The sequence below is a fragment of the Papaver somniferum genome, unplaced genomic scaffold, assembly GCF_003573695.1.
Source record: "Papaver somniferum cultivar HN1 unplaced genomic scaffold, ASM357369v1 unplaced-scaffold_70, whole genome shotgun sequence".
In the NCBI taxonomy this organism is placed as follows: domain Eukaryota; kingdom Viridiplantae; phylum Streptophyta; class Magnoliopsida; order Ranunculales; family Papaveraceae; genus Papaver; species Papaver somniferum.
In genome coordinates, this window is record NW_020649860.1 from 4,769,987 (window position 1) to 4,782,890 (window position 12,904).

At 36.5% G+C, this 12,904-nt stretch overlaps 2 protein-coding genes across 2 annotated transcripts; one reads left to right on the forward strand and one right to left on the reverse strand.

Annotated features, from left to right (window-relative positions):
* Positions 1-255: 255 nt before the first annotated feature.
* LOC113344044 (serine/threonine-protein kinase STY13-like) lies at positions 256-3,758 on the forward strand. The gene is made up of 6 exons (XM_026588112.1): positions 256-713; positions 803-935; positions 1,062-1,257; positions 2,531-2,655; positions 2,741-2,899; positions 2,991-3,758. The coding sequence occupies exons 1-6, from the start codon at positions 601-603 to the stop codon at positions 3,300-3,302; spliced, it is 1,038 nt and encodes a 345-aa protein (XP_026443897.1). The 5' UTR covers positions 256-600; the 3' UTR covers positions 3,303-3,758.
* A 1,092-nt stretch (positions 3,759-4,850) lies between these two features.
* LOC113344037 lies at positions 4,851-8,431 on the reverse strand. The gene is made up of 4 exons (XM_026588108.1): positions 8,206-8,431; positions 7,616-8,062; positions 6,452-7,539; positions 4,851-6,140 (listed from the first exon to the last, which is right to left on the reverse strand). The coding sequence occupies exons 1-4, from the start codon at positions 8,429-8,431 to the stop codon at positions 4,851-4,853; spliced, it is 3,051 nt and encodes a 1,016-aa protein (XP_026443893.1).
* Between the last annotated feature and the right edge of the window lie 4,473 nt (positions 8,432-12,904).

Sequence of the window (12,904 nt, forward strand, 5' to 3'; positions counted from 1 at the left end):
AAATCACAAACCCAACTTCTCGTATAACTCAAATCCGATATCATCAAGTGGGTTGAATATCCATTAAACAAGACAAAGAGTTGACTCGCTGTGAACAAAAACAATCCAAACCATTGATTACACAAAAAGTCAATGAAATGAGTTCATCACTAATGAAATAAGTCGTTACAATCGAGGGCTTTAACTAAAAGACTTAATCAACACGCGAAACAGGGTTTAGTGAATATAATAGTGTTTTTTGAAATATCTCTCTCCCTTTTAATCATAGGCAAACACCCTATTCCATTTTAATGGCTCCTTCCTTCATGGTTCGTTTTAAGATCAATAAAGCTTGACCCTTTACTTAAAACACCTTAATTTAATTTGGGTTTGTATTATTTTCTTTGAAAAAGTGAAGTAAAGAGGCAAAGAGTTGAGTGTTAGGTTTATATATATATATATATATGGTACTACTGCTTTTCTTTTCTTTTCTTTTCTTCTTCAATATTGAGAACATTTGTGGTTTGTAAATATCCATTTTAGGGATTGTTATTTGATGGTGTGAAAATCAGTGTAAAGGTTTGCGTTTTTATTTGTCTGCCCTCATACTTGTTTAGTTAAATGGAAATAAATAATGAATTTCAATTGGATTCAAAGTGGTTAATCGATCCTAAACATCTTTTTGTTGGACCAAGAATCGGAGAAGGTGCTCATGCCAAAGTATACGAAGGAAAGTAAGTTTTATCTGATTTCTTGGTTGCTTGATGAATGGAAACTGTAGTATCTGTAAGATATCTAATTGCTTGTGTTTATTGGCTTTCAGATATAAGAATCAAACAGTTGCGATTAAAATTGTTCATAGAGGGGACACGCCGGAGGAGATTGCTAAAAGAGAAGGGAGGTTTGCTAGAGAAGTTTCAATGCTTTCTAGAGTTCAACACAAAAATTTAGTAAAGGTTGTTCTTCTGTAGCTTCTTTGGAAATCGATTCATATTGTTGTTTATATGGAGGTTGTTAAATTGCATTTGGTGAGGAAGTGGGTGTGTTTTAAACATGCAATGGTGTTTGATGTGCATTGACAGTTTATTGGGGCGTGTAATGTCCCTGTCATGGTGATAGTTACTGAGCTTCTATTAGGTGGTTCATTGCGTAAGTTCTTGGTGAACTTGCGACCGAGAGGCTTGGAGACACGTGTTGCGGTTAGTTATGCGCTTGACATTGCTCGGGCAATGGAATGCTTGCATTCACATGGGATTATTCATCGTGATCTGAAGCCTGGTATTTATCTTCTTAGGCTTTCTAATTCTTATGTTGTCAAGTACTTATGTCTCTAATTTACGGCAATGATGTTCGATCCGTTGAATAACTGCTGAATATCTCTAATTAGAATTGTACTTCAGTATTGTCATGATGGCACTTCTGTTGTTATTATTATTATTATTCCTAACAATCTGAAAGATACTTAGATTTTGATGTTCTCACGTTATCGAGCTTAGGCATATTCGTAAGCCTGAGGTGAAAATTTGAGGTAACAGTTTTGCTGATCTCCTCCTTGTAAGCTTCAAGCTTCATTATGCCTAGATGTTCCGTGGAAACTTTGAGATGAATATCGGTCGACGTCTATGGGTCATTTAATCTGAATTGGGTGTATCCACAGTGAATTTAAATTTTCAGCCAAGTCTCTGAAAATCTTATAAATATTCCACATTACCTAGAGATTCACCCAATATTCTTCTTTTGAGCAACATACCTGACCTGCTGTTGCTCATGTTTAGGTTGTTCACAGGATTCAGAAAATTAGTTTCAGAGTAATGTCGTCCTGATCGCGTGCTTTATGATGTCAGTTTCTAGAGCACTACTAGTGTAGACGCATGATTCTTTTTCGATATGACTGATACCTTTGAATTTGCATATTCTTAACATTAGAGACAACTTGTCTTGTTCGTCATACTTATATTAGTATAACCAAGCTTCATCCATTGTCCATGTTTTGAACCTTTGAGATGTTAGTTTACCACGATATAGCCATGTAGACTTAAAAATTTTATTGCTTCAAATATCTTAAATGATTCTAAAAACATGACCTAGATCACAGCCAGAATTTCGTGTAGTGATTGTTTTGATTGACTCTCCTACTGATCTCATGCTTAATATTGTTCTAACTCGATAGCAGGCTTCTGAAACTTAAAAGAGTTCAATCCCAGACTTTGTCTGACACAATGAGTGGCCTTGTTGTTAAGTCACATTTACAATGAGAGGAACCTACTCCTCTTATTCAAATGGGTCATATTGGGTATGATAGTATTTGCCATGGTGGTTTTACTTGCTACAAGTATGATATTTATATACTGAAAACCATTAAAAATTTCACATTAAATTTGTCTTTTGGTTTTGGATATCTCTATATGATTTCCAAATTTTGCTTCCTCTTTTTTTTGTTTGTTTCCTCACTAACTTGGATTATCGGACTTTTATTTTTCCAAGCATCTATATTAAAAGATGAATAAGAGAACTAGGGGAGATTTGACAGATGAATATATATTTGGTGCAGAAAATTTGATATTGACTGCAGACCACAAGACCGTAAAACTTGTAGACTTTGGTTTAGCAAGAGAAGAGTCAGTAACAGAGATGATGACTGCTGAGACGGGGACATATCGTTGGATGGCTCCTGAGGTAGCATCGGAACTATCTTTTACGTTCATTTTCAGTGACTACTGTGAAGCATCACTAAAAATGTAGTAGCCTTCTGTGATCGCAGTTGTACAGCACAGTCACGTTGAGGCATGGAGAGAAGAAACATTACAACCATAAGGTTGATTCCTACAGCTTTGCTATTGTGCTGTGGGAACTTATACACAACCGACTTCCATTCGAAGGCATGTCGAACCTCCAAGCAGCATATGCAGCTGCTTTCAAGGTATGCACTCTCTCGTTTATCACCTTTTATTCTTACAGTATTTTGGTTTGTCATGTGTGAAGGGTGATTGAAGTTTTATTTGCTGTTTCAGAATGTTAGACCTAGTGCAGAAGACATCCCTGAAGATTTAGCTTTAATTGTAACACCGTGTTGGAAGGAGGACCCAAATGCTAGACCTAACTTCAGCCAAATAGTGCAGATGCTTTTACATTATCTGACCACTATTTCTCCACCCGAACACATGATCCCATCTCGCATGTTTAGTTCAGAGAACAAAGTATTACCCCCAGAGTCTCCAGGTACAAGTTCATTAATGGCTATGCACAACGACACTGGTGACAAGCCAGACGAGAACATACAGGAGTCAAGGGGTTGTCTATTTTGTTTCCATCATTGCTTCTGACCCCCTTAACCACAACAACACGTCTGCTTCACAAATCATAATACCAGAGGAGATTTTCGCGGTATGAAATGGGTCTTATATATGTGGATCAGTGTTTTGTGGCTCCAAACATTGTGGATGCGTAACTTATAGACGATACGGTAGGGATCCTACGTAGCACCCTAAAGATACACTGGAAAATGAATGAAACGTACTCCGCTACCCAGTCAGATAATTGTAACAAACAATTGTGGACTATAGAATACTGGAAGAGTAGCGCTGTTTGTTACCAAGTTACCGAGTTTTACCTTAACCGCGGTAAAGCAGTTACAGTGCCTGGAAAAATTATATAATAGTTGTTGAGTGCTTAGATTAGAACTACAAGTGGGTAATAATAATATAGGGATCGTTGTAGTTGTAAAAAGCTTTATAATAAATAGAACAAACGTTTTAAGCAGCTTATCTGCTTTTACTATATATGTGCTCTACGAAAATGCTATATACTCTAATATGCAACAGACAGAGAAAAGAAGACTGGGGTGTTAACGTAGATTGTCCGATCTATTAAGGGGGAAAAAAAAGACCTTTGGATTTTTCGGATTTCAGTTTAAATTAAACATGATCAAATCTGATAATAGAGTTTAGGACTGAATCCAAAACTCCACTTTCCAAGAAAAGATAAGATTCTCAAAGTGATCACTTTGTAGATTATCCACAGATTCCACCATATTAAACCCTAACAAAATGCAGTTCCGTGTATTCGATTTTGGATTTGCCCACGCCATAAATACGTTACAAGATAGAAGTAAAAAAAATGTGGAAGTGTAACGGCTAGTTTGTTTTTCCGAGGGTCTGTATCTCTATATAAATACCACTATATAGTGTCTCCTAGATTAATGTTTGTTTTACCTTTTTTTTCTTTTCTTTTTTTCTTTTTGAAGCATAAAATTTTATTAAACTAATTAGAGCATCTCCAATGCTAGGGTGAAGGTCTTAAAAAGACATGACACATAGGATTTAACACTTTCTTAATCAAAAATTAATCTCCAATGCTAAGGTCAAGGTTAATGAAAATCATGACAAGGATGCCATCTCATAAGAAGGGGTAAAGGAGAAAGTCATATCTTCACCTTCTTCATGACCCTGGGTCTATTGACACATCATCAATATTTTATTCCAAAATTAATTTCTTTTAATTAAAAAATATTGTTATTGGGTGATAACTTCAAAGATGTTTTTTCCCCATAACTTTAACCATTTTCCAAAATTGATTTTAGGTAAGAAGACTTTAGCATTGGAGATGAAAGTTGAGGTAAAATGTCAAATTTTCATTTGTTTTAGCCACATAGGAATCACCCCAATAAAAATATATTAATAAGACCCCCACATAGGATGACTTCCACCCTTAGCATTGGAGATGCTCTTAGAAGGTGATTACACGAGGGTACATGATACTGATACCCAAATTTCAAATGTAATTAGTATTTTTTTTTTTTTGGTTTTGAAACAATCCGCGGGGTTAAGGAGACCCCAACCAACAAACCAAAAGGAAAAAACAACAAATAAAACCTAACTACGAAAATACACTTTCAAACTCTTGTCCTCAACAATGATGACTTGTAATTCCTCACTAAAAGCCCCCAAATCTATCTCAATAAAATTCTCCTTAGGATGCATATCAGCTAGAGCATCAGCTGCTCTATTAGTCTCCTTGTAAATATGACTCACTCTAAGTCTTCTGAATTGGCTTCTCAATCTTTCAATGCGCCTCCACAAGTGCATAATGATCCACGCTGGATTAGGATCTTTGATGTTAAACAGATTAAAGACAGCCATTGAATCTGTGGCAATATGAACAAGGGTCATCTTCTTCTTAATGGCCAACTTCAAGCCCAACTCAGCACCCATTAACTCAATAGTAAAAACAGTTTCAGGACCAGAGCCACCAATGGCTGCAGCAACAGGGTCTCCACTAGCATTCCTAATAATAGCTCCAAAACCCCCTGAAACATCCCTTCTTGAACCATCTATATTGATCATGACTTCATCTTCAAAGGGGTATTTCCAAGTACAAGCAATGACTTTTTTCTTGAGCAGCTGGCAAGAAACATTCCACCTAGCTAAGAATCTCTTCACAGCTTCAGTATCAGCATCTGATAGGCCATGAGCCTCCACTTTAAGTCTGACATCAGCAACAATACTAAAACTTACAGCATCCATAGAACTAGAGTGAGGAGAGTGCAACCTTTTATTCCTTTCTTTCCAAACGTGGTAGATGAAACTATTTAAAGCTAGTTTCTTTATAGTGTTTACAACTCCTTTACCACCAAAGTTGTCACTGCACCACTTCAATTCATTCTTCCAAGAAGGAGAACAATTCCTGTAATAGCCTAGCTTAAGAACAATTCCCTGCCAAATAGCGGAAGAGAAACTACAGCTGCAAAAGAGGTGGTCCTCATCCTCAATGGTCTCCCTACAAAGTAAGCACTGAGCATCTTTTATACTACCCCATTGGAGCAGTTTTTTCCTTGTTTTAAGCCTTCTGTGCATAGCCAGCCAGCCAATAAAAGGATGCCTTGGGATGAGCCCCTTGAACCAAACCAGTCTATGCCAACTTATATTATGGCCCTTAGGAACCAAAGCCAAGTAAGTGTCCTTCATTGAGAACTCACCATAGGTACTTGCAGTCCAAATTGTCTTGTCAGCTTCATTAGGATCAACTTGCACTTCCTGAACATAATGCATCAACTCCCCAATAACTGCATCATCATTTGGAGGAACCCATTGATCTCCTCTAATGAAATCAGAGACAGAATGGAGACCCTGGTTCACCAGGCTATCAATATCTTCAATGCTTAGCTACTCACAAAGCCTTCCATTAGGATGCCAGAAATCTAATAAGAGGCTAGTATCCTTACCATTACCCAAGATAGTGCTAATAAATTTTTTTGCTAAAGCTCTGCATTCCAAGATTCTTCTCCAACTCCAAGAGCAGTCTTGAGGGACATCCATGCTCCAAAAGTCCTTAGATTTAATGAGATTCACTTTAACCCAGTTGGTCCAAATAGTATCCTTGCCAGACACAAGGTCCCATATATGCCTTAGGTTAACAACAATATTGGTAAATTCCAAGTTCTTAACTCGCAACCCTCCTTCCTCATAAGAAGTACAGATTTGAAGCCAGCTGATGGGATTATACTTTTTCCCATCTCAATGCCATCCCAGAGAAACCTTTTAAAAATAGTATTAAGTTCTTTGAAAACTCTCTTGGAAAGAACAAAATAAGAGAACCAGAAATACACCATACCACAAAGAACATCCTTAATAAGAAGTAATCTACCAGGATAAGCCAAGAATCTAGCTTTCCAAGACTTAATCCTCTTAATAATCTTATCAATCAAAGGTAAACAATCAGCATAGGATAATCTAGTAGAGATGAGAGGAACTCCCAAATACCTCAGTGGCAAAACTCCCTCTACACAACCAACACATTGTAAAATTAATCTCAAATCCTCCTCATGAATTCCAGAGTGATATGAAGAAGACTTTTGCACATTCACATCAAGCCCAGAACAACTCTTGAAGTCAGATAGAATATTCTTTATGACTTGAGTAGCCTTCAAGGTGCCTTTGAAGAAAATAAGTACATCATCAGCAAAACACAAATGTGTAAGCTTAGTGGACTTACATTTAGGATGAAACTCAAAGTTACTCAGCTTCACTTGTTGATACATTAAGGAACTGAAGATCTCCATCACCATAACAAATAAATAAGGGGATAAAGGACATCCCTGTCTTAACCCTCTCTTAGCTCCGAAAAACCCATAAGGGGAACCATTAACCAGAATAAAGAATTTAGCTGAGGAGATACAAAGCTTAACCCAAGTAATAAACTGGCTAGGAAAACCAAACTTTGACATAGCTTCCAGAACAGCTTCCGATTTGACAGAGTCATAAGCTTTTTTTAAATCCACCTTCAAGGCACATCTAGAAACACCCTTAGGTCTATGGTAGTTCCTAACTAGCTCATGAGCTAACATAATATTATCCTGAATAGATCTACTAGAAATAAAAGCAGACTGATTTGAACTGATCAGGCCTCTCATAACCACCTTAAGCCTATTAGCCAAAATGTTAGTAATACATTTATAGATAACATTGCAACAAGCTATACGTCTGAAGTCACTAATAGTAGCAGGATTATCACATTTAGAAACCAAAGTAATAAAGGTGCTATTTACCTCTTTCAACAGCTTCCCTTTTTGAAAAAAAATTGAGAATAGCAGCAACAAAAGTGTCCCCAACAATAGACCAAGCCTTCTTAAAGAAATAACTTGTGAAGCCATCTGGACCAGGCGATTTACTAGAATGAATAGAAGAAAGGGCCCAAACAACTTCATCCTTGGTAACAGGCATCAAAAGCTTATCACAATCATTTTGTTGAAGCAAATTCTCAAACTGTAAAGACCCAAAAATATCAGAAGAATTCACCTCATTCTCAACTGGATTGAAAAGATCTTCATAAAATTCGACACACTCTTTAGCAATGGACTTATCATCCTCCAACTTCTCTCCAGACCTAGCATGAAGCACCAAGATATTATTTCTAGATCTTCTTTCTCTAATGGAGTTATAAAAAAATTTAACATTTGAATCACCAGCTTCCATCCACTTAACCTTAGAATTTTGTTGTGCCAAGGACTCATCACTCCTAGATAATTTAACATAAGAATGCACAACTTGTCTTTCTTTTCTAGCAGTCTCAACACATAGGGGTCTTTCTTGAAGAGAAGTTTGAAAGCTTAGCATAACTTTTTTAGCCTCAGAAGTTTGCTCACTTAACTTAGAAAACTTAGCTTTCCTCCACTCAATTAGTCTCTTTTAGTTTTCTTTAGCTTGGTAACCAAAACAACCATATGATTACCTTTAACTGGTTCATTCCACACAGATTCAACAATCTTCAAGAAATCATCATCATCAGCAAGAAAGTTACAAAACCTGAAAGGAGGAGGGCCATGAGCTCTACCTTCAAAACAAGTAACAACACTAGGACTATGATCAGAAACACCAGGATTAAGAAATTCAGCCAAAGAATCCTGGAACTGGTTGATCCACTCTAAGTTGACTAAAACTCTGTCAATCTTCCCCATCACCCTATCTTCACCCTCTTGAAAGTTACTCCAAGTGTAGAAACATCCAGTATAGGCCAAATCAAAAATTTGAGAATATTGAGTGCATTTTTGAAAAGCAGAGAATTGAGAAGCAGTTAATTCAGCCTTACTGAGTCTATCCTTGTATTCCAAAATAGAATTAAAATCACCAAGGATTATTATTAGAACAAGAAAAAGAAACCAAATCATTCCACAAAGATCTTCTATTTATCCCATCATTATCACCATACACAAAAGTAAACACACAAGCTTTATTATGAGGCAAGAGGACATCCAAAAAAATAGCTTGAGAAGAATGCTGAATAAGAGAGACCTGTAAGACTTCAGGGTCCCAACCCACCCAAATTCTACCATGAGGACTATGGAAATAATTATCTAAGAATTTCCAGGAAGGACAAATCCTCCTTTTTATTCTACTACTATTATTAAATTGAACATGAATTTCAATTAATCCTACTATGGAAAGATGATTGCTACTAATATAACTACTAACCTCCTTTTGTTTTAGAGGGTCATTAAGCCCTCTAAGATTCCAGCATCCCTCTTTAAACATCCAGAAGGTTAGGAGGTAATACCTTCCTACTGCTCTTCCCAGACTTTTTGAGGTCTACAACTTTTAAGCTCTTCACAGGACCAGTTGGTTTCTGAATGAAATGAGATCTAGCTCCACCACCTGAATCACCCTCCAAACCTCCTAAATGAGTATGTGTATCATTAAGCTGAACATTTGAAGTAGAAGCATGAGCCACAGTAATCTCTTGAAGAACATTGGTCTCTCCATCTCCTATTCCCTCAACAGTTAAAGCTGAGAATTTATTAGTTATCAGAACAGGGACCTCTACCAGCTTCCTCTGACTACTAATAGAACTGCTATTTTCCTTTGAGAATTGCATAATCTTTTCTTTAACCAAACCAGCTTTAGGAGCAATAGTTTTCAAAACCATTTCCTCAATCACCTCCATATCAGAATTCTCCTCCAATGTTGCATCCCTATTTCTCTTAGAAGTTTTCTTCCTCCAAACCTGTTTACTACCTTCACCCTGATGTGATACTACTGACTCAGTATGCATCACAACAACCTTAGGTTTAACAGAACACTTCTCAAGAGAATGTCCAAATATTCCACAGTGAGTACACCTAGGAGGTTTCTATGGATATTCCACAAGGATAGTAATATGTTTTCCACCCACAATAAGAGGAACTTCGGAAGGAAAAACACAATTGACATCAATTTCAACACACACTCTAGCATAATTCATTCTCTGCCTTGACAAAGTGGTCTTATCAGACATAATAGGAGTACCAATATAACTAGCAATAAGACTTAACCCTTTAGCATTCCACATGTGAATAGACACATTATAGAAATTCATCCAGATTGGAATAGTCTTCAATTCGGCCATATCTATTTCCAAAAGAGGAGTCCAAGCTCTTACCAGGAATAATTGATTAGCAATAAAGAACACTCCATGTTCAAGTGCTGCAATTATATTCTCAGTACAATCAAATTCAAAAAAAAAATACAGAGTTACCATGAAGAGTCATACGAAATTCACCTTTGAGTTGCCATACCCTTTTCACAGTCCTTTGAACCAGCATATAAGGTAATCGTTCTCCTACAAAGCAACCAATCACTAGATCCTCACAACTTTTCACATCAGCATCATATTCCTCAGGATCAGCCATCATAACCCTTTCTCCGTTCACCATACATGAATCCCGACGAACCATCGACTCAGAAACAGAAGAATCCACCTGCTGTTTAGTAAGAACAGAAGCCCAACTACCAACAATAGTAGAATGACTGCCTCTAGCACCACCACCCATAGAAGAATCAGAACTCTGCAAACTCGATCCAGATTGGGGCAAAAACACTAACCCTACCCCAGAATTTGAAGCCATAAAAAAACAAGAAAAAAAGAGAAAGAAATAAAGAGGAAAGTGAGAAGAGATCAACTAACACCAATCATTAAGCCAAAATCAGAAGAGATCTAACAAGAACTACAAGGAAAATCAGAAAAGGAAACACTGAAGAAAAACTTGACTAAAGTCAGCGTCGCCCGAAAATCGCCCTCTCCACTCTTTCTCTCTCCTTGACCTTTCAAAAAGTCGTTTTTAAATGTAATTAGTATCTAATAACTCTATATTTAAATTTCAAATATAATTAGTATTTTAAGTTTCCCATGTCACCCTTGTAAATTTCAGAAAACCCATTGCATTGTATTCCCATTTAGATTAAATACAAAAATTTCTAAAATTCATGTAGTTCAACCGTGAAATTCAAATATTTGCTAAAAGCAAAAAAAAAAAAAAACATACAGAAACTTCTAAAATTTTCATATAGTTTAAATTTGAAATACAAATACAAACAATAATGTTTAAATTTTGGCACTAACAACACCAGAAGCTCCTCCGCGAAACATTGCGGACCTTTTCGATTCTCTCCTACACTTCCTCACCATCCCTATCCCAACTTCAGGAGAAAAAAAAACCAGAAAACAGAAAACTCATCACCCATTCGCCACAATCAGCAGAACTCCACTGTCACCAGTTCATGACCACCTCGACATAATCACCTGCTGGCATCCACCACATAGCAGTCAGTCCATGCCACAACTTGTCTAATATCAGCTCATTCACGACCCGCCACCAGTAGTACACCACGCCACCAGTCCATACCCTTGAACACACCTACACCTCAAATGACAATAAAGAGATCTACCCCCATTTCATAAGCCAGGTTCGCACTTGTGCAAACCATAAGCCAGGATTATAATGAGATACATCCACAAAAATATAAGAACATGGACAAGAAGATAAACAAAATTTTATATACATTATCAGAAACCAAATTGTTTGTTTACAAAAGAGACGCATTTGTTCTCAAAACAAGTTGTTCACGTAAAAAACAAGCTAAACATTAGATGTTCGTATACTCTTTACATTAAATGGTGTATTATCTGTTAACTAAAAGTAGTGGTGAGGCATTTGCAGTGCTCTTTTGCGTCAGATTTACCAATAAGAAACGAACACAATCTCTGACATGGTTAACCACATTCACTTGACTCGTCTTACACATGCCCATCAACCCATCAAATGCAGGACCACAAAACGATTGGTTTATAAGTTCATCTATACAACAACAAAATGTCCATGGTAGTATCGTAAACGTAAACAAACAAAAACAATCACTCTCAATCCCAAGACCTTTCAGCAACCAGAACAACTTAAAGGTAATTCAACAATAATAAACATCGTAACAACAAGTGGTTTTGTCAAAAATACAATCCAATGTTACATACAGAAACTAAACTGACTAGTTGACCATTGGTCGAGCAAATGGTGTACTTGATTATAAGAAATACGCAATGCACTGCACATCTATGTTAATGGATCCGTTTTATTTTGGGTATATTAAAATACAAATCAAAATAGACATAAAAATGTTTGCAGTCGAACAATGTTTTATGTGTCTACCAAATTCCTTCTTTAAAATAGACATGAGATATCAGTCATGAGTCGCCAATAAGGGGAGAATGTACTCTTTCCTAAATCCATATTTCATCTATTACTGCCACTACCTAAGGGTAAGGGAGCTTGTTAAAAAGATATTTCCACTGCTGAAACTATGTAAAATACTTCTAAAAATTTTCATGAAATACGGCCAAAAAATAAAAATAATGCACGATACCTCGAGTTCTTTGTTGTTCCGGTTTGGTGGAAATGGATTGCTTGGAACCTATAAGCCGATTAAACTAAAAATCAAATTCAGCCGGTACATTAAAATTTACTTTTTTTTTATTTCCGATATAAAAAACAACCTTTTATTAATTATTAAGAAAAAAAGGTTACAAAAAAGAGGAATGGAACCTCAACAGAAAAATGCAAGGCAAAATGGACAACATGTCCTAAGGCCCAAGAACTAAAAGAAACAAAAAAGTCAAAATTCTAAAGCCTAAAACAAGAACGATTTTTTGGGACCAACCTTTTTGGGGACCATTGTTTTATAAGGTCATCTACCCTATATTTATAAGGGATGTCCTAAAATAGTCACATTACTAATTTGCCCTTAACCCTAATTAAAATTAAAACTAAACTAATAAGGACCAAAGTTTAACCTAATTCTAATCTCTTAACAAAAAACAAAAATCAGACCCTCCCCTACCCTAGCCGCACAGTTTGAGAAAAAAAATTCTTCTCTTCTTCTTCCTTTCAACATCGTCTTCATCGATTAATCATCGATTCATAAAATTTTCATCGTCGATTAATCAAATAAGTATAAGAATGGTTCTTACAAAGAAAACCCCAAGACTCCCAGGAAAAGGTCCCCCATTAGGACATCTAACGAATTAGCCAACTGATTTTGAGATTCATAAAGAAGTTGAACTGGAAAGTGAAGTCACAATCGGCTACAATAGACGCAACAAGAACCCTGAAACTGCCATGGCAAAA